Source organism: Oryctolagus cuniculus, chromosome 1 (genome assembly GCF_964237555.1).
Source record: "Oryctolagus cuniculus chromosome 1, mOryCun1.1, whole genome shotgun sequence".
Lineage (NCBI taxonomy): Eukaryota > Metazoa > Chordata > Mammalia > Lagomorpha > Leporidae > Oryctolagus > Oryctolagus cuniculus.
This window is the reverse complement of record NC_091432.1, coordinates 161,349,754-161,377,339: the sequence shown is the minus strand read 5'-3', so window position 1 is coordinate 161,377,339 and position 27,586 is coordinate 161,349,754. Positions and strand designations below refer to the sequence as shown.

At 51.3% G+C, this 27,586-nt stretch overlaps 1 protein-coding gene across 2 annotated transcripts; it reads left to right on the top strand.

Moving 5' to 3' along the window:
- On the top strand, nt 1-27,586 carry FXN (frataxin). 2 transcript variants are annotated; one of them, XM_051846361.2, is made up of 5 exons: nt 1-204; nt 8,964-9,061; nt 14,639-14,759; nt 19,206-19,303; nt 23,291-23,520. In XM_051846361.2, exons 1-5 carry the CDS (start codon nt 37-39, stop codon nt 23,496-23,498), a joined length of 693 nt encoding a protein of 230 aa, XP_051702321.2. In that variant the 5' UTR covers nt 1-36; the 3' UTR covers nt 23,499-23,520. The 2 variants fall into 2 exon arrangements, with proteins under 2 accessions (XP_051702321.2, XP_008254453.3); XM_008256231.4 differs by lacking the exon at nt 23,291-23,520 and adding an exon at nt 27,024-27,586 and having other exon boundaries at nt 8-204.

The following is a 27,586-nucleotide window of genomic DNA, read 5'->3' as shown; positions in this document are numbered from 1 at the left end:
GCCGGAGGGCGGAGCTGGCCGAAGATCCGGAGCAGCATGTGGACGCTCGGGCGCCGCGCGGTCGCGGGCCTCCGGCCCCGGCCGGCGCCCCCGGAATCTGCCCACGCCCGCGTCGGCGCCCCGCGGCCGGCGGATACCGCCCGACTCTGCTGCCTCCGGGGACTGCGCCCTGGGACAGCCGCGGCCTGCGCGCCGGCGCCCGCCGTGAGTATCCGCTCCGGGCAGGGCCGCACGCCGGCCGGGGGAGGCGCCGCGCACGCCCTGGGCACGCGCGCTCTGCTCCGGCGCCTGGTGGGGGCGGGCCCGGGACGCGCAGGGCCCAGGCCCAGGCCAGGGCGCGCAGACTTCTGGAAGACCGAGCTCCGGGGCCTGTGGTAAACTCTTGTTCCCGCCCTCAGATAAGGGCGCCTCGGTGCTCCCGCGCCCCTGGTGTCTTCCAGCCTGTTCACGAGCCCAGGGCCGCCTTCCAGCCGGGGGAAACCGTCAGGGACTTCGGCTTTAGGAAAACGACCCGATTCCCAGTTCTGCAGAGCCGCGGGACTCTGTGGTTTTCCGTCGCGAGCGGATAAAGGTCTCACCTGTTTGGGGCGGACCTGGTGGGAGGATTAAATTGGATGCACGCGCGTAAGGATGCCAGCGCTTCGAGGTAGCCCCTCTTCTCCCGGAGGGGGCTCCCGGGCCCGCCTGGTCCGGGTTCTCCTGGACGAAGTGGGAGGACGCGACAGAGCGCAGCGGCGGGCTGGGGCCAGGGCCAGGGCCGCGGCCGCCTGTGCTGGGGAAGCACAAGGACGCGGGCGAGGTTCCGGGCACGCAGTGTGGCTCCAGGGTTTGCAATTCAGAGCGAGGCTTCCCACTGAGGGCCCACACGGTGGCTGAAGTGATTTTGAACTTGGCGGCGGGGCCGGGGTTTGGAACTTGGGGGAGTGAGGAGCCGTGGGGGCCTTACTTAGCTGGTGGCTGTGCGGGGCTGTGGATTCGGGGGCGCCCAGTACAGGGACCCTGGGCGCGCATGGCTGAGCACTGTTTCTCAGGCTGCTGGCTGGTTGGCACGCTTGGTGCCATGAGGGTCTCTTTCCATCCTCACTCACCGCAGCGTGGCCCAGGGTACTTGTGGAGCTGGGTGGGTGACAGCGACAACTGCCTTGACCTTCCTCGGAGGGATCCCTAAGGTCCCGTGGGCTGCTCAGTTCCTCAGACCCGAGGCCACTTCCCAGCTGTCATTTCTGTGTCCCCTACCTTCTGCATCTGGAGTAGCTGTCAGGACCGGGCTGGAGTACACAATGCTGCATCTCTAGTAGCTGCGCTGAACAAGTAAAGAGAAACAAGTGAAAGGAATTGCAGCAAGATGTTTAACCAGCCTATCCCAAAGAGTTTGATTTCAGCCTGAAATCAGGTTGTTTTTTTTTTTTTTTTTTCCACATCATGAGCAGGATCTCTTGCATCCTTTTCTCATACTGAGGCTTCCAGCCCCTCCCACTTCAGATGTTAAGTTTCCATGGAAATAATCGATGTTTACATTTTACAAAACTCACAAATGAAAATGGAAGATTCACACAGCTAAGCTATTCCAGAGCTTTATTATTTTCCACAGCTCTATTATTTAAAAATGAATTGACGGGACCGAGTTGTAGCGTAGCGGGTGAAGCCGCCGTCTGCAATTATGGGCGCTGGTTCATGACCCGGCTGCTCCTCTTCCAATCCAGCTCCCTGCTTATGGCCTGGGAAAGCAGCAGAAGATGGCCCAAGTGCTTGGGCCCCTGCATCCACATGGGAGACCCAGAAGAAGCCCCTGGCTTCAGCCTGGCCCGGCCCTGGCCTTTGGCCCGCCATGTTGGACAGCTCTGGGGAACAGCAGAGTTAGTGACTTATCATGGGTTCATTGCTGTGGCTACTTAGAGACCCTGTAAGCCACGGAAATGGCGTTTGCTGGTACAGCTGCATGGCACCCACCCTGTTTGTACTCGCGTGGTTCTCAGGCAGCCTCCAGTCTTGATGGAGCATGTACCAGGGGCTTTTTTTTTTTTTTTGTAATATTTATTTATTCATCTGAACGAGTGATAGGGAGAGACAGAGAAAGAGATCTTGCATCGCTGTTTCATTCCTCACATAGCTACAACAGCTGGGGCTGGACCAGGCCGAAGCCAGGAGCCCAGAACTCCATCTGGGTCTCCCACAGTGGTGCAGGGGCCCAAGTACTTGGGCTGTCTGCTGCTGCTGCTTTCTGAGGTGCATAAGCAGGGAGCTGGTTAGTAAGTGGAGCAGCTGGGACTCGAACCACTGCTCATACAGGTTGTGGGTGTTGCAGGCAGCAGCCTCACCTGCTGCGCCACAGTGTGACCCCAGGGGGCTGTGTCTCACAAGGGGGATAACTCAGTGTCACTGCCTCTTCAGCACCTTCATGCGCTCCTGCCCCTCCCTTTTAGACATCCTCTGAGCTCCCTAGAGAGGAACAACATCCTTGCAACTCCATGATCTTTTGCTGGGGGCCTGACTAGCAACATACGCCCTAATGCAGTTTAAATTCATTTGCCTTGTCTGCCATAGATATATACACAAGTTTATACATGCACAAGGGGTTATTAACCATCTGTGTTGCTTAGCGATCAGCAACACATGATAGGGTCTGAATGTGTCCCCTGACACGCCTACCCCCCGCATTTCCATGTTGACCCCTGGTCATCCGGGTGATGGAGGTAGGAAGTGTAGCCATGCAGGTGAGTGGGTCAGGAGTCCCAGCATCCTTGGGACAGGGACTAGTGCCCTTCCAGGATACCCCGAGGGGGCTCCTTCGTCCCTTCTGCCATCTGCGAACCAGGAACCAGGCCCTCAGCAGACATCAAGGCCATCAACACCCTGATCGGGCACTTGGCAGCCTCCAGAGCTCTCAGAAGCAGGTGTCTCTTCTGTAAGAGCCACGCAGCCTTTGGTATCCGGTACAGTAGCCTGGCGGACCCTAGATTGAGAGAGGGATGTGTTCATCAGGTGGCCCTGTGTGCAGCCCGCCATCACTGCCATGCCCTCCCCAGGGGCAGCCTGCTGGCCTGCGGTCTAGGAATCTTCTCCTTTCCGTAGACTTTTGCTTCTGGGTGTCTCTCCCTAAACCTTGTACTGTTACACAGGAGCCTCTTGCTGGGACGCACACCTTATGTGTCGCACATCCTCTAGTCTCCTTCTGGTGACAGCTTGCTGCACTGCGTGTGCGTGGAAGTTCCTTTTGCATGAATTCCTCAGAGTGGAACAGCTGGGCAAAAGGCCAGCCAAGAATCCACGCAGTTTCTGCCCAAAGTGGCTGTATCAGTCCATCCTCTGATTCATCCCGCAAGTGCTGTGCTGTGACAGAGCCCCAGGCTGCAGGAGGATGGGGGGGGGGGGGCTGCCCAAGCCCTGAGGCCAGGACATTATCTAGTGTTTCCTCAAATGTGTCCTGTGAGCTGCCTCTGCAGCCTTGAGCAAGGCAAACTTCCCAGGGAAGTAAAGTCCCAGGGCTGCTGGGAGACCTGGAGTTACAAGGAGGGGTGGCTGGAGTGTGCACTCCCAGTGCTGCACCGGGCTTCCATCTGCCTGTCCCCAGCGGAGCAGAGCAGAGCAGGCTTTTCCCTCTGGGACCCCAGGGTCTCCATGCTTTTGTTATGTTTCAAAATAGAGGTTGATTGCCCAGGCCCTGAACTTGGGGTGTTCCTGGTGTCTTATTTAATCCTGCAGCAGTGTGCAAGCATAGCTCCACAGCCCCTCCTTAATGGAGAAAAGTGAGCACCCCAAGGGATCAGCTGTCACCCAAGGAATGGTACATGGGCCAAAGTGGGTAAGGCCAGGCGTATTTGGTAATGGTTTATTTTTGCGAATGAGAAGAGCTGCATGAAAACTCTTGCTTTTGGCTGTGAAGGGGGAACGGGCATCCTCCCTCCAGGAACACCAGTAAAACCGTATACAATTGGCGTTGTGGAGCAGCAAGGTAAGCTGCCGCCTGCAGCATCAGCATCCCATGTCGGGTGCCACTTTGAATTCCAGCTGCTCCATGTCTGATCCAGCTCCCTGCTAATGCACCTGGGAAAACAGTGGAAGATGGCCCAAGTGCTTGGGCCCCTGCATGGGCGTGGGCCCCTGGAAACCCAGATGGAGCTCCAGGCTCCTTGCTTTAGCCTGGCCCAGCCGTAGTTGTTGCAGCCATCTGCAGAATGAACCAGAGATGGAGGATCTCTGTCTCTCTCTCTGCCTTTCAAATAAGTGAATAAATCTTTTTTATGAGTGCAACAGGAAACTACTTGTACGCAGGTGCCAGAGAGACTGGCCCAGTGGGCTTGAGAAGATAGGATCCTGGAGAGGAGGGACATCTCCTGAGATGAGCCCAGCAGGGTTTGCCGACTCTCCCTCCGTGTTTTCAGCGCTGCTCTGACTCTGTGGCACAACTCCGGGGACCAGGCAGCGTGCCCTCCATCCCAGCCCCACCCCTTTATATCCTTATATCTGCTTGACCCTGGGCAAGTTACCCTGGCGCCTCCATTTTCTCATCTGTATAATGTGACTACTAAGTCAGTGCTCATTATTGGCAGACCTGAACTTGGGAATTTACCTGCTTATCAGATTTTTTTTTTTTAACTCTTGATGCTTTTGCCCCCAGTCTGCAGACAGGTAAACAGTGGCCAAAAACTTGAACCCCGCCATGCTCATGCTCCCAGTAGAGGGCAAAGTTGCCCTCATTTTGGCATCTGTTTCAGCTCTCTTAGTATGAGCAGGTATGCTCTGTGTAAGCTTCAGTGCTGTGTGTGTGTGCGCGTGTTCCACTATTGAAAGTGGTCCCCAAGCAGAACGGAAGTGAGTGGCAGAAGGCTGGGAGGGGCTGTACAGAGGAAAGGCACGCTGTGGCTGAGCCTCATGCAGGCGGGAGCCACGGTGCTGTTCGCGGTTCATGCATTAGTAGCAGATACACCGAATGAGGTGTCTTTAAGCATAAACACTCCTAAAATTGAGTGCTCTGTGAGCATGGTGTGACCAGAGGCTTGCACGAAGCTCACCTTGTATTTCCCCTTGGAATAACTCACTAATTCTCTCCGGCAACTTGATAGCAGCGTGAGTGGCTGCTGCACTGGTAGTGCTGCCCTCACAGGGCTGTCATGAGGACTGCAGGAGGCTGTGTATGGAAGGACTAAGGGGCGGGCGTTTGGCACAGCTGTTAGGATGCCGCTCGAGGGTGCATGTCACGGTACCGTGGGCTAAGTCGCTCAATTGGGACACCCACCTCTCTTATTAGAGTACTGGTTCAAATCCCGGCTCTGTTTCATTTTCTTCCTTCCTTTTTTTTTTTTTAAGATTTATTTATTTATTTGAAAGGCAGAGTTACAAAGAGTGAGGAGAGACAGAGACAGAGAGAGAGATCTTCCATCTGCAGGTTCACTCCCCAGTTGGCTGCGATGGCTGGAGCTGTGCCGATCCAAAGCCAGGAGCCAGGAGCTTCTCAGGGTCTCCAACATGGATGTAGGGGCCCAAGGACTTGGGCCATCTTCTATTGCTTTCCCAGGCCACAGCAGAGAGCTGGATCAGAAGAAGAGCAGCCAGGACTCGAACCAGCACTCATATGGGATGCTGGCACTGCAAGCAGCGGCTTTACTCACTACGCCACAAGGCTAGCCCCTTATTTTCTTCCTTCTTTTCTTTCTTTCTTTCTTTTTTTTTTTTTTTAAGATTTATTTATTTGAAAGAGTTACAGAGGGAGAGATTAATCTATCTTCCATCCGCTGGTTCACTTCCCAAATGGCCACAATAGCCTGGGCTGGGTCAGACCAAAGCCAGGAGCCTAGAACTCCATCTGGGTCTCCCACATGGGTGGCAGGGGCCCAAGTAATCAGGTCATCTTCTGCTGTTTTCCTAGGCGCATTAGCAGGGAACTGGATCAGGGGTGGAGCAGCTGGGACATGAATTGGTGCACAGCACACACAGGAAGCCAGCTTTGCAGGTGGTGGCTTAACCCTGCGTGCCACAATGCCAGCCCACGCTCTGTTTCTGATTTCAGTTTCCTGCTAGTGCACACCCTGCAGGCAGCAGATAATGGCTCAAGTAATTAGATCCCTGCCATTTGTCTGGGAGACTTGAATTGAGTTCCTGATTCCCTATTTCCACCTGACCCAGACCTGGGTGTTGTAGGCATTTGGAGAATGAACCAGAGGGTGGAAGATCTCTCTTTGCCTTTCAAATAAATAAAGACAAATAAGGTGTGTGTGTGTGTGTTTTAAAGATTTGTTTATTTATTTGAAAGGCCAAGTTACAGGGAGAGAGAAAGACAGAGATAGATCTTCCATCTGCTGGTTCACTGCCCAAATGGCTGCAACGGCCAAGCTGGGCTGATCCAAAGCCAGGGTCCAGGAGCTTCATCTGGGTCTCCAAGTCGGCCCAAGCACTTGGGCTGTCCTCCACAGCCTTCCCAAGCACGTTGTCAAGGAGCTGGATCTGAAGTGGAGCAGCCAGGATTCAAACTGGCACCCGTATGAGATGTTGGTGCTGCAGGGGTCAGCATAACCTGCTATGCCACAGCATTGGCTCCAGACAAATAAGTTCTTAGGAAGACTCAGTGGGGCCCGTGTTGTGGTGCAGCGGGTTAAGCCACAGGCTGCAGCGCCGACATCCCATGTGGGCACTGGTTTGAATCCTGGCTGCTCCACTTCTGATCCAGCTCCCTGCTGATGCTCCTGGGAAAGCAGTGGAAGATGGCCCAGGTCCTTGAGCACCTGAACCCATGTGGGAGACCTGGAAGAAGCTCCTGGCTCCTGGCTTTGGCCTGGCCCACCTCCAGCCACTGTGGCCATTTTGGGAATAAACCAGAGAATGGAAGATTCTCTCTTGCTCTCTCTCTCTCTCTCTCTGAAATTGACTTTTAAATAATAAAATAAACTTTAAAAAAAAAAAAAAGGGACAATAACTCAGCAGTGCCAAGCAGATGGAAAACATTCTAGAACATGTGTAGCTACCACAGTGAGTGTGGGTGTCATGGTGGCCCTCTCACAGCTCCTCCAGAGCCACGGTGCACTGTGCCCATTTCCTCCTGCATTTCCCACTTCCCAGCCCGTGCCTGCTGCCTTTTTTCTGAGCTTGCCAAGAGACTGCTGGCTCCAGAGCAGTAACTGGCTCTACCCCTGCTCTCTGCGGCAACCCGGCTGACCTTGGGAGAGCATCAGCCTTACCACCAAAATCCAAGCCCTTCGGTGCCTTCCCAGACTGCAGTCTAGTGCGTGCGGCTCCTTCACGAGGCCCCGCGGTGCCCCCACCCCCACCCCCACCCCATCGCTCCCGCAGCCTCCTCCCCTGCTGCACATCCCCCTCTCATGTTCTCACCCCGTCTTCGCAGCCGGTCAGTAGGACTCACACAGCAGAGCGGGTGGTGGTCAGCTCGGGCCCTATGACCCAGCCCAGCAGCTGGGGGCTGATGAAACCAACAGGTCACACCCATCCAGTCCTGTGGGTCATGCTCATAAGGCTGTCAGACAACCAGGGGCTCTCCCAGCCTCTCTCCAGACCTCTGCAGGCTTCTGCCTCTTGCTGTTTAGTGTTACTTGTCTTAGTAGAGTTCTGGGAGCGTTGCCTATGCCTCCTCCTGCCTCCTGCTCAGCGGCCTCCCGCAGCACTGCCCAGCAGAGCCTCTGCCAGGGTGCAAACATTCTGTGCCTGCCGCTGGCCACGTGTGGCCACTGCACACTTGAAGCATGGCCAGCAGTGGAGGACTGACTTTGCTTTAGCTCAATAAATTTAAGTAACTCTGTGTGGCTCTTGGCTATCATATTAGACAACTTACGCTTAGAAGGACACTAAGGGAACCCACTGTAGTGCCTTAGAGAACGTTTAAAGGGGCCTGTGTTGTGGCACAGTGGAGTAAGCCACTGCCTGCAACGCCAGCATCCCACATGAGCACTGGTTCTGAGTCTTGACTTCTCTGCTTCTGATCCAGCTCCCTGCTGATGCACCTGGGAAAGCTGCAGAAGTTGGCTCAAGTGCTGGGGTCCCTGCCACCACAGGGGAGATCTGAACAGAGTTCCAGGCTCTAGGCTTCTGCCTGGCCCATCTGTGGTTGTTGTGGCCATTTGAGGAGTGAGCCAGTGGGTGGAAGATCTCTTTGTTTCTCTGTCTCCCTGTCTTTCAAATAAATAAATGTTTATTTATTATTTGAAAGGCAGAGTTACAGAGGGGCCGAAGCAGAGAGAGAGAAAGAAAGAGAGAGATCTTCCATCTGCTGGTTCACTCCCCAAATGGCTGCAAAGGCTGGAGCTGGACCCATCCAAAGCCAGGAGCCTGGAACTTCTTCCAGGTCTCATGTGGGTGCAGGAACCCAAGGATTTGGGCCATCTTCTACTGCTTTCCCAGGCCATAGCAGAGAGCTGGATGAGAAGTGGAACACCTGGGACTTGAACCAGCACCTGTATGGGATGCCCACTGCAGACAGCGGCTTTACCAACTATACCACAGCGCCGGCCCCATAAATAAATCTTTAAAAAGCACTGTCGTGTGGTTACTTTCTTTTTTTTTTTTTCTTTCTTTCTTTTTTTTTTTTTTTTTTTTTTTTTTTTTTTTTTTGACAGGCAAAGTGGACAGTGAGAGAGAAAGACAGAGAGAAAGGTCTTCCTTTTGCTGTTGGTTCACCCTGCAATGGCCGGTGCACCGTGCTGATCCGATGGCAGGAGCCAGGTGCTTCTCCTGGTCTCCCATGGGGTGCAGGGCCCAAGGACTTGGGCCATCCTCCACTGTACTCCCTGGCCACAGCAGAGAGCTGGCCTGGAAGAGGGGCAACCGGGACAGAATCCGGCGTCCCGATCGGGACTAGAACCTGGTGTGCCGGTGCCGCTAGGCGGAGGATTAGCCTATTGAGCCGCGGCGCCAGCCATGTGGTTACTTTCAAGTGTAGCAGTGGCAATTAAAACAACAAACCAATGTGTGGCTGGGTTGTGATGCACTGACCAGGAAGTCATGTTCTCCACTTTTAGAGTTTCACCGTCCAGTGCCTCAGCCCGCTGCTGCGTGTGAAGAAGCAGAGAGTCTGTCTGATGACCTTGAGGACGTCCGGAGAGTCAGGTGACCCCGGGTAAGAGGAGGGTCCCTTGGTGGCACAGCTTGCCCCTCCCATACAGACCCCGTTTTTCCCTGGGCACCAGCACGCACAGCTTCCCGCAGTACTGGGCGGCCACCACGTGACTTTCAACGAAGAAGCATTACGGAGTGGTGAGTGGCCCCTGCGGCTGGACACTGAGGCTGATTCTGGAGTTTTGTTACTCGTTCTTTGAGTATCCCAGTAGTTAGGGTTTGCCACAGCCTTGTACGGAGGAGACCTAAGAATGTCGTGGGTCACACCCGTAGGGGTTCGCGTCGCCCTCACTGCGCAGCCCAGGGCGGCGTTCTTCCATGGAACGCGTCATGCCAGCTCCTCCCCCGCCTGCCAGTGCCTCAGCGTCCTGTGCCTTGTCAGGGCTGGGTCGCTTTGTTCGAGTCCTGTTCTACAGAAGGGGCTGGGAGCAGAGGAGGGCTGGAGGTGGCCCTGTCCCCGTGGGTATCCGGCTCCAGCTAACCCATGGAAGGCTGGGAAACGTAGTCGTGCGGCGGCACTGGCAGGGGCAGACACAGCTGCAGGGAGCCCCTGCCGAGGGATTCCTGCGTGGACTGTCCTGCACAGCACGCTGATGGAGAGGGCAGGGCACCCGTTCAGGAAGGGGGCTTGTCCTGGCCCTGAGCTGTGCTGGAGTCCTGCTGGGCAGCCAGGGGCAGCCTCTGCTCCAGCGGGAGTGGCGGGGGCTGGGGCGAGGAGTGGGGCCGCTGCCTCCTTGCCTGTGCGGAGGCGGGCAGTGGGAGGGGCCACTTCTGCCGAGGACAGTTTGGAGTGTGAAGGCTGTTATAAGGCTCCAGTAGGAAGCTGTTTCAGGCCAGAGTGACTTTCATATGGCGGTGGGATTTTCCCCTGGAACCTGGTAGGCTTCCGGTCTGTTTACTCCCAGTTCCAAGGTCACTGTCCACATCCAAGTTGCTTCCTTGGGTGGGAGCCTGCGGCTGCCTTGTTTCTTGCTTGCTTGCTTGCTTTCCTTTTTTTTTTTTTTTTTTTTTTTTTTTAAGATTTATTTATTTATTTGAAAGGCAGAGGGAGAGACAGAGAGAGAAGTCTTCCATCTGCCAGTTCACTCCCAAATGGCTGCAGTGGCTGGAGCTGGGCCGATCCGAAGCCAGAGGTCTTGAGCTTCTTCCAGGTCTCCCATGCGGGTGCAGGGGTCCAGGCACTTGGGCCATCCTCCACTGCTTTCCCAGGCCATCAGCAGAGAGCTGGATCAGAAAAGCAGCAGTTAGGACTTGAACCGGAACCCATATGGGATGCCAGCACTGCAAGCAAAGGCGTAGCCTACTATACCACAGTACCGCTCCTTCGTTCTTCTGTCCTCTGGTTCACTCCCCCAATGGCCCGAATGGCTAGGGTTGGGCCAGGCCAATGCCAGAAGCCTGAAACTCCAGCCTAGTCTCCCGTGTGGGTGCAAGGGGCCCAAGCACTTGGGCCGTCTTCCGCTGCTCTCCTAGGCCATTTGCAGAGAGCTGGATTGGAAGTAGAGCAGCCAGGACTGGATCTGGCACCTATATGGGATACTGGTGTCACAGATGGCAGCTTAACCTGCTACACCACAACGGCAGCCCTGTCTTGTTTCTTTGCATGTCAGGTGCCCAGCTCTCTCGACCAAAAAGCAGGTACGTCATCTCACAAGGTGACGGCCCAGCAGTGCCCCAACCTGGATTTTTTTTTTTTTTTTTTTTTTTTTTTTTTTTGACAGGCAGAGTGGACAGTGAAACAGAGAGAGACAGAGAGAAAGGTCTTCCTTTGCTGTTGGTTCACCCTCCAATGGCCGCCATGGCTGGCGCATTGTGCTGATCCAAAGCCAGGAGCCAGGTGCTTCTCCTGGTCTCCCATGCGGGTGCAAGGGCCCAAGGACCTGGGCCATCCTCCACTGCACTCCCGGGCCACAGCAGAGAGCTGGACTGGAAGAGGGGCAACCAGGACAGAATCCGGCGCCCCGACCGGGACTAGAACCCGGTGTGCCGGCACCGCAGGCGGAGGATTAGCCTATTGAGCCGTGGTGCCGGCCCCAACCTGGTTTTTCCAACGTGGTTGGGTCCCTTTCCTTAGGTCCTGGCAGGTCTTTTGTATTCAGAACCAGGGATTCTCCCTTTGACCTCTTCATCTTTGTGTGGCCTTTCTTCTCTGAAAGCCGCTTCGCTCCTGGCTCACCTTCTTCCCCCAGCACGCCTGCTGGAAGCAACAAGGAGCCAACACAGCCAGCATCGCACAGTAGTGGTACACTGCTGTGTGCTGCCGGCCTTCCAGGTCATCACGGGCACTAGGTTTATAGATGGTGGCGCGTGCTGGGCTCACGGGCCCAGAGAGCCGAGCAAGCTTCCCTGCCCCGAATTCTCTAAGCACATGCTGTGGATTATGTGTTTTCGGGGTTTGCTTTGGTGCCACCCATTTCCAGCCCCTGCTTCTGGCACTCTGGTGCCCCTGCAGGTGTCCTGAGAGGGTGGCAGAGTCCTGCCAGGATGCCCCTACCCCCGTGGAGGCACGGGGCCTCCCGCTGGGCCCGTTCTCTGTCTTCAGGGAGCACCTGCCTGGCTCTTCCCCTGAGTCTTTGTGTTTACCAAATTCCTCTAGATGCAGATCCACCAGCCTCCCCTCCCCAGCCTTCTTGGAGAATGGCCCCTCCCTTGTCTAGGCAGTCCCATAGCTGTCTCCACGTTGTACCCTTGAAGTGGGGGATGGGCTGCGTGGGGAGGGGTCGTGAGCACATCCTTTTTGGTTTGTGGTAATTGTCCAGTAGGCCCAACTGTGTTACGTTAGCCCCCTGGAAACTGAGGTAATGGAGTTGTCTGGTGTACACTTTAGAACCCACAGATATATCCCCACAGGTGCACACAAGCTCATAGAAGGGTGTTGACAGTAGCTATAGTTTTATTATTATAATTCACTATTTTAAATTGTACAGTTCGGGGGGTTTAGTATATTCGCATGGTTGGCAACTACCCATTGATTCCAGAACATCTTCATGTTTCTAGAAAGAAGCCCTGTATCCATTCACACTCACTCCCCTTCCTCCTTTTCCCAGCTCCTTGCAGCCACCAGTCGTCTTTCTCTCCTCATGGATTTGCAGTGACTTTTTAAAAATGGAAGAGTAGTATCCATACAGAAATGTCTCCAGGTCTCGTATGCAGCCTGCTGAGTTTGAAAACGCTGAACAAACTCATGGAACTGGCAGGCAGCTGAAGACACAGAATGGCAGAGCCCCAGGCAGGCCTCCTCTCCCTCCTGTCATTAGCCCTGCCTGCCCCCAGCCTTCCATTCGTTGGCACCCTTAGGTGACTTCCGTTCTGATTTCTAACACCATGGATTAGTGTTGCCTCTTGTTTTCCTTTATATAAGCAGTAGTGTTAAGTATAGGAAGTATGTTTGTGTGTGGCTTCTAGATTCATGTTTGCTCTTAGGGTTATAGACACTTCTAGTTTGCTATGTACTATCCTGCTGTGGGAATATGACCACAGTTAGCGTATCTGTTCTCTTATGTAACCAGTGCAGGCCTTCACAGCTTTCAGTGGAGAATGGAGGCTCTCTCTGCTGTGGACACCCTGGCTAGCATGCCTGTGTCGTTGGGTGAACCTGGCGTGCACTTCTGTTTTTTGCATCCCCAGAGTGGAAGAGAGGGGTCGGAGCATGTGCACGTGTCAACTTTGGTAAACATTGCTCGAAGAGACGCATTTCCAAAGTGACCATCCCATATAGATGCCTGTCAGCAGTATCTGGGAGCTCTGTTTGCTGCCCTGCTGTTGGAATTATCTGTCTTTTTCATTTTAACCATTCTGGTGATACTTCATGGTGCTTTTTGTTTTTTAAATATTTATTTGTGTATTTATTTGAAAGACAGAGTTAAGAGAGGCAGAGAGAGAGAAAGAGAGAGAGAGAGAGAGAGAGAGATATCTTCTATCTGCTGGCTCACTCCACAGATGGCTGCAACAGCTGAAGCTGGGCCGATCCAAAGCCAGGAACCAAGAGCTTCATTGAGTTCTCCTATGTGGGTGCAGGGGCCCAAGGACTTGGACCATCTGCTGCTGCTTTCCCAGGCCACAGCAGAGAGCTGGATCGGAAGTGGAGCAGCCAGGTCTTGGAATGGCGCCCACATGGGTTGCTGGCACCGCCAGTGGCAGCTTTACCCAATATGCTATAGTGCCAGCCCCTCATGGTACTTTCTTAATTTGCCTTTTCCTGATGATGAACCAAGTTGCACTCTTTTTCATACATTCATTGGCCATTTGGATTTTTTTCTGAAGTATGTGTAAGTATTTTAAACGGTTTTCTAATGGATGTTTTCTTACTGGCTTGTAGAGTTCTTTATGTATTCTGGATGAGGCTTTTTTCAGATAGATGTCATGCAAATATGAGGGGTCTTAAGAAAGTTCAAAATATGACAATTGCAAATTAGGAAAATACTGCATGGATTTCAAAAGTTTTTGTACCAAAATAAACTTACCTTTCAGTTTCACTTTTCTTATTTTTTTTATTTCTTTTATTTATTTGAAAGAGTTACACAGAGAGAGAAGGAGAGGCAGAGAGAGAGAGGTCTTCCATCCACTGGTTCATTCCCCAGTTGGCCGCAAAGGTTGAAGCTTCGCCGATCCGAAGCTAGGAGCCAAGAGTTTCCTCCGGGTCTCCCATGCTGGCACAGGGACCCAAGAACTTGGGCCATCTTCTAACTGCTTTCCTAGGCCATAGCAGAGAGCTGGATCGGAAGTAGAGCAGCCAGGACTTGAATTAGCGCCCACATGGGACGCCAGCACTGCAGGTGGTGGCTTTACTCACTATGCCACCGTGCCAGCCCCTCAATTTCACTTTTCCACAAACTTTCTGAAGTCCTCTCATGTTTCCTCCACTTGGTGGCTTGCCCAGCATACCTTTTAATATCAAAAGCATTGAAGTGAAATGGACATTATGAGAAACAGTGACTTGATCAGCCCTTGTCCTGTTAATGAGCAACGTAATACTTTATCTCTTTTATTATTTCTTTTTGTGTTCTACTTAATACTTTTGGTTGAACTCTTTCATTAACACACAGTTATTCTTAGGTGTTTAAATTTAACTGAAAAGTGATCCATGTTAAATATAAGGGTGGGAATAAGAGAGGGAGGAGATGTACAGTTTGGGAAGGAAGTTATGGGAGAAAAAAAAAACCACTGTAACCCAAAAACTGTACTTTGGAAATTTATATTTATTAAATAAAAGTTAAAAAAAATAACAAAAGCAAGGGAAATGGCCTTTATGTCCAGCTGAAGGTGGGTTGCATACGTAACAAAATATGAATAGACATAAATGCTCACATGAAACAGTAAACAAGGCATATTAAGTGAGACACACAGGCGCTTTATTTGTATATATACAAGCATGGAAAATTCTGGAAGGATACAGAAAAGTCTGATAAAAATAGTTGTCTGGGGACTGCCTGTTTACTTCTAACTGTAACCTCTTTTGTGCATTGTGTATGTCCGGTACCTCCTATCGGTCTTGGAGGTTTAAGCGGCTGTATAAACCTGATGTTACTCAAGTCCAGTGGTTTGGTGAAAGTCCATTTTTGTGGTTTCTCCCCCGCAGCTCTCTAGACGAGACCACGTATGAGCGGCTGGCAGAGGAGACGCTCGACTCGCTGGCTGAGTTTTTTGAAGATCTTGCAGACAAGCCCTATACGCTGAAGGACTATGATGTCTCCTTTGGGGTAACTGTGGGCTTATTTGTATTTTATTAATGTTTTTAGAAATTGTTTTTATTTTAATTTCCCTGAATGGCATAGAGATGGAGAGATTTTCCATCTGCTGGTTTACGCCCCAGATGTCTGCAGTAGCCCAGGCTGGGCTAGTCCAAAGCCAAGAGGTCAGAGCTTAGTCTGTCCCACGTGAATGGCAGGAACTCAAGAACTTGAGTCATCACCTGCTGCTTCCCAGGGTATGCGTCAGCAGGAACTGGATCAGAGGAACCAGGACTCAAACCAGGCACTCACATATAGAATTTGGGCATCCCCAGTGGCAACTTAACCCCTGCACCAAACGCCTGTCCTTCTTGGCTTCCTTTTATTTTTCTGGGGCAGGCTTTGCGGCACAGTGGCCCTACAGTAACCCCATGCAAGTTGCTCAGCCTCTCTCGTTTCTGGTTGAAAATAGAGACTCTCGGGCTTCACCCGGGAGGGTCGGGGAGGGCTCTGGCTGGCAGTGGAGGCCTGGGAAGCATTGAACTAGACCATGAGTTCTAGTAAGGGTGAGATAACTGTGTGAGAGTCACTCCAACCCCATGGCCATCCGCTGCTCCTGCGAGATTCTGGTGTGGTGGGTTGGATGCATTTCCGAGAAATGTATTTTTGAAAAACTCTTGGAATTCTGGTGTGTCTGAGTCTCACTCCTAGACAGTTTGAGCTAATTGGTTTAAGGTGTGGCCTGGGCAGGGCACCAGGATTTTTCAAGTTTCCCAGGAGATTCTAAACATGCAGCTTCCTGGCGTGAGAACTTGCGACCTAGACAAGACCTTGGCCTCAGAAGCCTAACAAGTGTTGGTCTTTATTAAGTTGCCACCAGGTGGCAGACATGAGCAAGAGGCGGGCCTTGGATTTGGAATTATTATTTTATTTATATGAAAAGCTGAGCAGCAGAAAGGGAGAGGGTCTTCCGTCTGCTGGTTCACTCCCCGCATGTTCACAGTAGCCAGAGCTGGGCCCAGCCCAAGCCAGAAGCCGGGAACTCCATCCTGGTGTCCTATGTGAGTGGTGGGAGTCAGAATACTTGGGCCATCCTCTGCTGCTTTCCCAACTGCATTAGCAGTAAGCTGGGTCAGAAGCAGAGCAGCCAGGACTCGAGTTTGCATTCTGATGTGGGACGCCTGTTTCGCAGACTGCAGCTAACCTGCCAGCCGCAGTGCCAGCCCCCGGATTTAGAATCACTGCTTTGGCCTTAGAGCAGCTCTCTTATTACCAGTGGCAGAAAATCCCCCAGCACCCATCCACCCGCCAAGGTTAATCCTCTTGACACTAATGAATTAAGCCCGAGAAGTGTCAGGAAGGGTGTGTTTTGGATTAAGTCATGGAATTATGTAGAACAGTTAGCTGTCAGATGGACGAGGTGTCAGAGGGCGTTGGGCAGCCACAGCGGGAGCGCTGCAGAGAGAGGGGGCTCTGTGCGACGGAGCAGGCAGCAGAGTCTCCAAGAAGGTGCCAGGCCTGGCCGTGAGGACAACAGGGACCTGGCAGTGAGAGATGGGAGCAGTGGGGCCGGAGAGGACTGCCTGCCTGCCTGCCTGCCTGCCTTCTGGGTGGATTCACTGAGCGTTGTCAGCAGCAGTGCTGGCACAGGGCTTTGCGTGCTCAGCGGACCACCCCCGAGGACCACGCTGCTCGGGAGTCCTTCCACGCCGGCCTGCCAGCGGCAGCAGCCATGCCCAGATGCGAGCTGGCACGGATTCCAGGCCTTCTCCCCCCAGCCCCCCAGCCAGGGGCTGTGGTACAGGGAAGCCAGGTCTCAGGCTCCACTCTGCCCACGCAGGCATTGATTCACAAACCACAAGAACAGTCACGCGTCCTGTTCTTAGAGGATCTGTGGAGCTGCGGCTTCACCCCCAAGCTCTGCCAGCATGCCAGGATTCCAGCAGTGGCCACACTCTCTGCTCAGTGGCTGCCAAACCCAGCTTCCCGTGCATCTCTATGAAGAGCTTTGGGCCGCTGGGATTGGCCGGCTTCTGTAGCCTGTTCCTGTGCAGCCAAAGGGGCCTTAGGTGTCTCCACTCTCCAGGGGAAAGCTGTGGTATAGCAGGTTAAGCCACTGCATGTGATTCCGGCATCCCTTAAATAAGCTGCTCCACTTCTGATCCAGCTCCCTGCTAATGGCCTAGGAAAGCAGCGGAAGATGGCCCAAGAGTTTGGGCCCCTGCCACTCACATGGGAGATGCATATGAAGCTCCTGACTTCTGCCTTCGGCCTGGCCCAGTGCTGGCCATTGCGGCCATCGGGTGAGTGTACCAGCAGAGACGAGTTCTGACTCTCTCTCTAACTCTGATATTCAAATAAGTAAATCTTTTGAAAAAAAAAAAAGGTTTATTTTATTTATTTGAAAGTCAGAGTTACACAGAGAGGAGAGGCAAAGAAAGAGAGAGGTCTTCTATCCGATGGTTCACTCCCTAATTGGCTGCAACGGCAGAGCTGCACTGATCCAAAGCCAGGAGCCAGGAGCTTCTTCCAGGTCTCCCACGTGGGTGCAGGGGCCCAGGGATGTGGGCCATCCTCCACTGCTTTCCTGGGCCACAGCAGAGAGCTGGATCGGAAGAGGAGCAGCTGGATCTCGAACCGGCACCCATATGGGATGCCGGCGCTTCAGGCCAGGCTGTGCCACAGCACTGGCCCTGACAAATATCTTTTAAAAAATTATAAGTGAATAGAACAGGCAGTCAACATCATGAAGAAAGAAGGGGTATTCCCCGGGCTGGGAAGGGGAAATTAGTGTCTAATGGGTGTAGGGGATTAATGTTGCAGGATGAACAAGTTTGGGAGATGAATCACAAAATGTGACTGTGCCTCACACTGGTGCACTGCACACTTACACACGGTTAGTGTGGTAAACTTAATGTGACGTGATTTTTCTCTGTAAGAAAATTTAAAAATAATTATAATTATAATAAGCTGGCTGCTGCTCCCCAAGACTGAATAGCTTGTGTATTGCCGGTTAATGAAATTGCGATCCAGAGAAACAGTACTTCGTGTTATGGAAAGAATAGTGCCTTTGGACGCAAGCAGACCTGGATTAAGATCACTGTACGATTACTAAGGATTACTAAGGAATCTGTGATACTCTGAACCTCTGCGTTCCTCATCTGTAAAATGGGGGCGCTGATTCCTCCCTTCCTTGGTTATGGTAGGTTTGGGAAGCGTTTACACTATGTGGGCTGATGCCCAGTATAGACTGAATAGACACTAGCTAGTATCTTATTGGTGTCTTCGTTTTCCTTGTATTGTCTGCACTGCCAGTGTCTCTACCATTCCTGTATTTTTTCTTTTAATTAAGAACAGAACTGCCTAGTGATATCCCTGGGTCCCCTGTCCATCAGCTGTTGTCACCACCGTCCAGCATGGAGCAGCTCTCTCTGTTGGGAGCTGTGCTGTCAGAGTGGCTCAGGGGCCCTTGAAGGCATGGGGCACCAGGAGGTGCAGAGAAAGGCCGGCCTGGGCTGGCCGGGAACAGCCAAGCTCCCTCCTGAGGCTTAGCCTTGCCTCGCCACCATTTCTTTCAGAGACCTCAGGAGTAAAGGGCTCCTTTGTTGAAAGAATGCTTTCAAATTTAAATGAGCAATTATTAGGCCAAGAAGGACCAATGGGTCTTTCAAAAATAATCTGAGGCTTTTTAGGAAAAAAAAAAAACAGAGCCTTCGAGGAACTGGGAACCCTTGTTAGACGCATGGGAAGGGCCTGAAAATAGAGCCGCCTGCAGTGGCCGTGGCTGCCTTCTCCCCAACAGAGCCAGAACTCCCGTTCTGCTGAATCCAGCGAAGTCCTGCCTTCCGTCCTGGGCGTTCCGCAGAGTGGATGGCTGCGTTTTAAATCTTCTACACTCTGGTTCACTCTCCAAATGGCTGCAACAGCTGGGGCTGGGCCAGGCTAACCCAGGAGCCAGCATCTCCATCCTAGTCTCCCACCTGAGGGGCAGGGGCCCAGGCACTTGGGCCATCTTCTGTTGTTTTCCCAGGCACATTGGCAGGGAACTAAATTGGAAGTAGAACAGCCAGGACTCAAACCAGCGCTTGTATGGGGTGCCAGCATCTCGGGCAGCAGCTTAACCTGCTGTGCCACAACACCGGCCCCCTGCATTTTTACTGTCCGTCCTCTAGCGTGTTCTGTTTGGCCAGCAAGCCAGCAGTCACATGGCCAGCGTTCAGAACCGGGGAAGCTGCTTAACCCCCATGCTTCCCAGAAGACCAAAGCATTGCTGTGATTCATACTATCCTGCTTCTGGGAGCGCTGGCCTTTCTGTGGCACCTCCTACTTCTAATACTAACTTGACGACCTTTCTTCCTAGTGCTTATTGTGTACCGTATACTGGGAGTGTGGAGCTGTAACAGAGGGAGAAACTGTTCCGACAGAGCGCTGACTGTGTCTTGTTTTCTTCATGCTGTTCACCACCTGACCCACTAGAGTGGAGTCCTGACGATTCACCTGGGCGGCGATCTGGGGACCTACGTGATCAACAAGCAGACCCCAAACAAGCAGATCTGGCTGTCATCTCCGTCCAGGTATGTTCAGAAGTGAAAGTCTGGGGCAGGCATTTGGGCAGTGGTTAAGACATTGCCTGGGCTCACCCTGGGAGCCAGCAGCTGATGGTCCAAGCACCTGCATCCCTGACACCGATGTGGGAGACCTGGATTGAGTTCCAGGCTCAGCCAGGCCCGGCCCCAGCTGTTAGACATTTCTGGAGTGAATCAGTAGATGGAAGACAATGTCTGTCTACATCTCTCTGTCTTTCAAATAAAATGAAAATAGGTAAATAAATCATGTTGAAGTCAAACTCGGTGACCTTTTTGAGCTCATTTGCCATGTGACATTGTGAGCCATTGAAGAAGTGGCACCGTCTTGCGTCAGCATCTGTGGACGTGAGTCTTTCCTGGTGTTTTGCAGCCTCTCTCCTTCTCAGTAGGCAAGTGGTCTCTAGTACGGCTCCTCCCTGCTGGGAATTTGGGCACTGTGAGCAGGCGCAGGGGTACCAGCTGAATCTGAAGGCATTGTCCTGCCTTTCAAAAAGCTGCTTCTGATTGGGCAGCCTTCAAACAGAATCCCCTTCGTCTGCAACGCAGGTTCCACTTTGACCTCTGGTTTGTTTTCTGCATCTCAGCTCGAGGTTGGTGGAATGGCCCCTGCAGACCTGGGTCGTGTGCTCCATGGAGGTGGGAGAGTGTTAGAAGCTAGGGCATCCAATCCCCTGCCTTTCTGTCCGTGTGTTTTCAGTCTGGAGGAGTAAAAGATGATATAGGGGAACTATCCCTGCTGGATCTCAGAGCCTGAGGACATGCAGTGAGAGCTCGTCCCTCTTCTCTGGCTGCTGTGGAAGTGGATTTAAGAAAGGGAAAGACAGCTGCACACAAAATGCTCTGAGAGGGCCTTCCTGGGTCATCCATGAGCACTTCCTGGGTCATCCATGAGTACTTCCTGGATCAGAGAATGCGTTGGCCAAATTGGGAAAGGACTGAATCGAACCAGCATGGACTTCTTTGAGCACCTCATGGTACTTGTGTTTTTAAAACATTATCATGTTACCCCACCCCTGATGTGGACATCATTTCTAGGTAGTTGATGTTGTATCGTCTCTCACACTGTGGTGGGTTGTGCCTCCTTCCCCCGAGTCTGGTCCAGGAAGTGTGACGTAACTCACTAAAACAACACCAGAAATCGCTGCATCTCTAGCAAGGCCCTTATTCACAGGCTGCACTGCAGGTGCAGGAGGTTGGAGGGTCTGAACCTGTGTTTGCCCAGGAGCTTGTTGTTGGTTCTCCAAGACAAGTCCTAGCCATGGCTTAGCCTATAACCTGGCCTTCATCTCCAGAGGGCCTGGTACAAGCAGTGGGTACATCAGCTCAAAGCCAGCTGTCACCTATGGGGAGTGAGGGCTTGACCCCCTTCCGCCCAAGAGAGTTCCAGAGAGTTGGCTCCTTTTCTGGAGACTGAAAGCCCATGTCTTAATTGGATACACCCACAGCAACATGATCCTACCCAGCCTGTTTGTGAGTACATTGCACTGGATAAGGACTCGCTAGAGGGGCCAGCATTGTGGGTTAAGCTCCTGCCTGTGACACCGGCATGCCTTATGGGCACCGGTTCCAGTCTGGTCTGCTCCACTTCCCATCCAGTTCTCTGCTAATGTGCCTGGGAAAGCAGTGGAACATAGTCCAAGTACTTGGGCAGCTGTACCCACATGGAATACCCAGATGGAGTTCCAAGCTCATGGCTTCCACCTGGCCCAGCCCTGGCCATTGCAGCCATTTGGGGGAGTAAACTAGTGGGGTGAATATATCTGTGTGTGTGTCTCCCCCTTTCTATCTGTAAATGCTTTTCTTTTCTTTCTTTTTTTTATTTTTTTATTTTTATTTTTTTTTTTTCGACAGGCAGAGTTAGGGAGAGAGAGACAGGGAGAAAGGTCTTCCTTTTTCCGTTGGGTGGCTGTTGCAGTTGGTGCACTGTGCCGATCCGAAGCCAAAGGGTGAAACAGCAATGGCCAACAGGTGCTTCCTCCTGGTCTCCCATGCGGGTGCAGGGCCCAAGGACCTGGGCCATCTTCCACTGCACTCCCAGGCCACAGCAGAGAGCTGGACTGGAAGAGGAGCAACCAGGACAGAATCCAGCACCCCGACCAGAGTGCCAGTGCCGCAGGCGGAGGATTAGCCTAGTGATCTGCGGTGCCGGCTCTGTAAATGCTTTTCAAATAAATGTTAACTAAAAAATGAACTTTCTAGAAATTCCAAGAACTTCTCTAATTCCAAGTACTAGAATGAATTCCAAGTAAAGTTATGAATTTACTTCTCTTTAAGTTTTTACAGTTAACTTGTTGTCATTTTTATTTGAAAGCCAGAGAGACAGAGATCTTCCTTCCAGAATTTTCCATTCACTCTCAAAACCTTACAACATCCAGGGCTGGACCAGGCCACAGCCAGGAGCCTAGAACTCATTGCAGGTCTCCCATGTGGGTGGCAGGGACCCGAGCACGAGAGCCACCACTTGTTGCCACTCGGGGTGCACATCAGCAGGAAGCTGGACAGCCAGTGGAGGAGCTGGGACTCGATCCAGGCACTTCAGTATGGGATGCAGTAGTGTAGCCACCGCAACAAACGCCTGCCCCCAAGTGTACTTTTTTAAAAATGTGTGATTCCTGTGGGAGTTTAGGAGGAGAATCTTCCACACAGCCATTAACTGCTGCAGGTAGGATTTTCCTGCAAAGCAGAATGTTTTTCCTTCTCCGCTTTTCACATTGCTCTAAAACATCTTTCATAGGGCTGCGTTTCTGGTCCCCCCGCCACCCGGGACAACTTTTCAGGTCCTTTGGAATCAGTGTCCTTTCCTAGACACCCCGCCCACCCCAAGAAGGCTACAGGATGGGCTGATGGTTGGGTCTGGGGGCCCTGGGCTCAGGCAGCCGGTAGCTGGGTTGGGCAGACTGTACAGCAAGGAACATTGTCTGGGTGACCCTCCTTTTTATATGGCCTCGGGGATCTGTGCTTAGCTATTTGTGCACAGTTTTGTTTTGTTTTTACAATTTTACATTGTTCTTTCACATTTTGCCACATTCACTTCAAATGTAGATATATATACACAGACATACAGTATTTTCCTGAAACCATTGATGTCTCAGAGTGAGGGACTTGTGACCATGAGCATATCATGGGGAGAGAGTATATTATCATCTGCATCATATGATTCAGTGAAGCAGTATCTGTAACTAAACACCAGTGGTATGGCATCTGCACAATTTTTGTATTCTAATATATTAGCTTTGACACCTAAGAGAAGATGTGACGTTTATCTTTCTGGGTCTGGCTTTTTTCACGTAGGGCAATGACCTCCAATTCCATCCATTTTGTTGCAGATGTCAGGATGTCATTCTTTTTTATGGCTAATATTCTGTTGTATAAATATATCACATTTCCTTTGTCCAGGCGTGATGGACATCCAGGTTGGTTCCATATCATTACTGTTGTTAACTGAGCTGCTGTACATGGCAGAGCGTAGGTATCTGTTGCATACGCTGACTTCATTTCCTTTGGATGTGTTCCCAGGGGTGGATAGCTGAGTCTTAATGGTAGATCTATTTTTAGTTTTCTGAGGAAGCTGATTTCTGAAAAGGTTACATCAATTTGCATTCCCACCAACCTCTGCAGTATTTGTAATTTTTTTACTTTTGGATAATAGCCATTCCAGCTGGGGTGAGGTGATACCTTGTTGTGGTTCTTATTTGCATCTCCCTGGTGACTAGTGATCCTGAGCATCTTTTCATGGCTCTGTTGGCCATTTCTATCCCACCCTTTGAAAAATGCTTGTTCATAGTCTTTGCCCATTTCTTAACTCGATTGTTTGTTCTGTTGTTGTGGAGTTTCATAAACTCCTTATATATTCTGGGTTAATAACGCTTTATCAGGAAGCCAGTGCTATGGCATAGTAGGTTAAGCCACAGCCTACAGTGCCAGCATCCCATATGGGCATTGGTTCAAGTCCTGACTGCTCCATTTCCTATCCAGCTCCCTGCTGGTGCGCCTGGGAGAGCAGCGGAGGATGGCCCGAGTTCCTGAGTCCCTGCACCCATGTGGGAGACCTGGAGGAAGCCCCTGGCTCCTGGCTTCGGCCTGGCACAGCCCTGGCCATTACAGCCATTTGGGGAGTGAACCATCGGATGGAACATCTCTCTGTATGTCCTTCTCTCTGTCAGTGGCTCTGTGTTTCACATAAATAAATAAATTTTTTTAAATCCTTTATCAGATGCATAGATTGTAAGTATTTTCTCTCATTTGTTGGTTGCCTCTTCACTTTGTTGATTGTTTCCTTTGCTGTGCAGAACTGCTTCTTAGTTTGATATGATCCTGTTTGTCCATTTGTCTATTTTTACTTTTATTGCCTTGCTCTTAAGGTCTTACCCAAGAAGTCTTTGCTAATGTCTTGCAGCGCTTCCTCTGTGTTTTCCTCTAGTGGTTGATGGCTTCAGGTCTTAAGTTTAGATCTTGAATCCATTGTGAGCTGATTTTTGTGTAAGGTGTAGGTAGCAGTCTTGTTTCAAACTTCTGCATGTGGAAACTCAATTTTCCCAACACTATTTCTTTGTTTTTTTGGTTTTGTTTTTTCAGCTTTATTGATTTGAAAGAGTTACGGAGAGAAAGAGGCGAGACAGAGATTTGATTTTCCAACCACTGGTTCACACCCCCCAAATGACTGCAATGACCCTAACTGGGCCAGGCCCAAGCCATGAGCCAGGAGCTTCATCTGGGTCTCCCAAGTGGATGCAGGAGCCTAGGGACGCAGGCCATCCTCCACTGCTCTTCCAGGAACACCAGCAGGGAACAGGATTAGGAGTGGAGCAGCTAGGATTTGAACCAGTGCCCTTAGGGATGCCAGCACTGCAGACAGCAGTCTAACCTGCTGCACCACAGAACCAGCCCTCACCACTACTTCTTAAAGGACTAGCCTTTCTCCAGGGAGTGATTTTAGCTCATTTGTCAAAAATTAGTTGATTGTATATGTTTGGATTAATTCCTGGGGTTTCTCATCAGTTCTGTTGGTCCACTTGTCTATTTTTGTGCCAGTACCAGGCAGCCATGATGATAACTGCCCTGTAAGGTGTCGTGAATCTGGAATCATGCTGCCCCCAGCTTTGCTTTGATTGTGCAGGATTGCTTGAGCTATTCAGGGTCTCTTGTGTTTCCATATGGGTTCAGGGTCATTTTTTCTAGATCTGAGAAGAATATCTTTGGCATTCTGATTTGGATTGCATTGAATCTGTCAATTGCTTTGGGTAGTATGGACATTTTTATGATATTAATTCTTCCAGTCCACGACCGTGAAAGATTTTTCTATTTTTGTGTGTGTGTGTGTCTTCTATTTCTTTCCTTAATGTTTTGTAATTTTCATTGTAGAGATCTTTCATATTCTTAAAATTTTTTAAAGAGTTATTTATTTATTTGAAAGGCAGGGTTACAGAGAGGCAGAGGCAGAAACACAGAGAGAGAGAGCAAGAGAGCGAGAGAGAGAGAGAGAGAGAGGTCTTCCATCTGTTGGTTCACTCACCAAATGTCCACAATGGCCAGAGCTGCCCTGATCTGGAGCCAGGAGCTTTTCCAGGTTTCCCACATGGGTGCTAGGGCCCAAGCATTTGGGCCATCTTCTACTGCCTTCCCAGGCCATAGCAGAGAGCAGGATCAGAAGTGGAACAGCCAGGACTTGAACTAGTGCCCATATGGGATTCTGGCACTGTAGACAGTGGCTTTACCCACTACACCACAGTGCCTGCCCCCTTGATTAAATTTATCCCGAAGTATTTAAATTCTTTTGTAGCTGTTGTGAATGGAATTGATCTTTCCAAGCTATGGCATTGTTTGTGTATACAGATGCTATTGATTTTTTAAAAGATATTTGTTTATTTATTTATTTATTTATTTAAGAGGTAGAACTATAGACAGTAAGAGGGAGAGACAGAGAGAAAGGTCTTCTGTCCGCTGGTTCACTCCCCAAATGGCTGCAATGGCCGAAGCTGTGCCGATTCAAAGCCAGGAGCCAGGAGCTTCTTCCAGGTCTCCCATGCAGGTACAGGGGCCCAAGTGCTTGGGCCATCTTTCACTGCTTTCCCAGACCACAGCAGAGAGCTGGATGGGAAGAGGAGCAGCCGGGACTAGAACCGGCACCCATATGGAATGCCAGCGCTGCAGGCAGAGGAGGATTAACTTACTGCACCACAGCACCAGCCCTGCTATTGATTTTTGTGTGTTAATTTTTATATCCTGCACCTTAGCCAAATTCTCCTATGAGTTCCAGTAGTCTCCTAGTAGAGTCTTTGGGTTCGCTGTAAATAGGATCATATCGTCTGCAAACAGGAATAATTTGACTTCTTCCCTTCCAATTTGTAATTCTTTGATTTCTTTTTGGATTTTTAAAATTTTTGTTTTTTATTTCAATTTTTGTTTATCTTGGAAGGTCTTTATTTAACCTTTATTTATGAATGAGTGCATCATGGGGGGACTGTATCTCTCCATTCTCTCCTGGCCTGTGTGGTGTCCCTTGAGAAATCAGCTGGGTAGGTGGTTGCCCAGGGCTGGGAGAGAAGGGATTGGGTCTAACTGCTTAATGGGTGCTGAGTCTCCTTTTACAGTAAGGCAGATGTTACGGAACTAGGGAGGGGTAGTGGTTACAAAAAATTGTGACAGCACTAAATGCCACTGAGTTGTTATTTACTTGTTTTATTTGTGAGGCAGAGAGAGAGAACTCCTATCCACTGGTTTACTTCTTGGATGTTTGTACTACTGCAGGGGAGAGGAGGCCAAAGCCAGGAGCTAGGAACTCAATCCAGGTCTTCTGTAAAGGTGGCAGGAACCCTACCACCTTACTGTCACCACCACCTCTTAGAGTAAGCGTTAATAGGAGGCTGGTGTCAGGGACCGGAGCTGGGGTGGAACTGAGGCACCATGGTCTGGGACACAGGTGTCCTAACCAGTGGCCTTTTTTCCTTAATGTTTGTTTTAACCCGATTGAAAGGAAGAACTGCAGAGAGAGGCAGACAGTGTGTGTCTTCCCTCTGCTGATTCACTCTCCAAATGACTGCAACAGCCACAGCTGGACCAGGCTGAAGCCCGGAGCACAGAACTTCACCCAGGTCTCCCACACGGGTGGCAGGGGCCCAAGCAGTTGAGCCATTATTCGCTGCCTCCCCAGACACATTATTAGCAGGAAGCTGGAGCAGAAGCGGAGAAGCCAATAGGGAAGGACACCCCAAGCAGCAGCTCAACGCACACTACAGCACCCACCCTGGAACTGGCGTCTTAACCGCGAGGCCCAACACTTGTCCCTGAACTGCTTGCTTTTAAATGGCTAATTCCATGTTACATGAATTCAGCAATTAATAATAGCATAGGCAAGGCCCAACTCATGTCAGAGTCACAGAAGTGGCCATAATGTGAGAACACTGCTCTCTCCCAGCAGGTGTCATATGTGAGGTAGGAAAGGGACGAGATCAGAACGTGATGTGTGGAAACTTGTCAGCACAGGCAGGTGAGTTCAGGTGTTGAGAATCATTCTGTGGATTGCTCCAGAGGATAAAGTATGTGAGTCTTCCAAAAGCCCCTCAGTCGAGAAATGAAGCGTGCACGTCATTAAGTACCACTTTCTAGGGCTTCCCTCTGGCCCATTTCTCGACGGCAGTGTCTTCAGAAGCCATGATTCTTCTCCAGCTCTGTCCTCGCAGACTTACTGGGTATCTGTTTTGTTTTCCAGTGGACCCAAGCGTTACGACTGGACTGGGAAAAACTGGGTGTACTCTCACGACGGCGTATCCCTCCACCAGCTGCTGGCCACAGAGCTGACGGAAGCCTTAAAAACCAAACTGGACTTGTCTTCCCTGGCCTATTCTGGAAAAGGCAGTTGATGCCCCGCCCAGTTGTAAAGACACGAAAAGCTGTCAGGCTGTGACCCCAGCATGCCTCTGCAGCTGAGCCTCTGGAGTTTGCAGCCCGCCTTGGAGGACAGGTGCACCGAGTGGCGTCAGGCCGAGGAGAGGCCGTGTCGCTTCCCACTCTGCCCCAGTCTCTGCAAAGGTTTTCCATCCAGTGTCTGACTTCTTCCCTCATGGGACAGGCTGTGTTTAACAGTGTCTTACCCATCCCTTAACACAACCACCTTACAAAAAGATGACAACAGGAAAAAATTCTGCGGAGGACTGAACGGGCTTCACTCTTCATTCTTTGAAGGATTTACTGCAAAAGCTACACAGAGAGCAGCTGGCTGACCTCACCACGCTCTCCTAGAGTGATATTCATTAAAAGTAGACTGGAAATGTG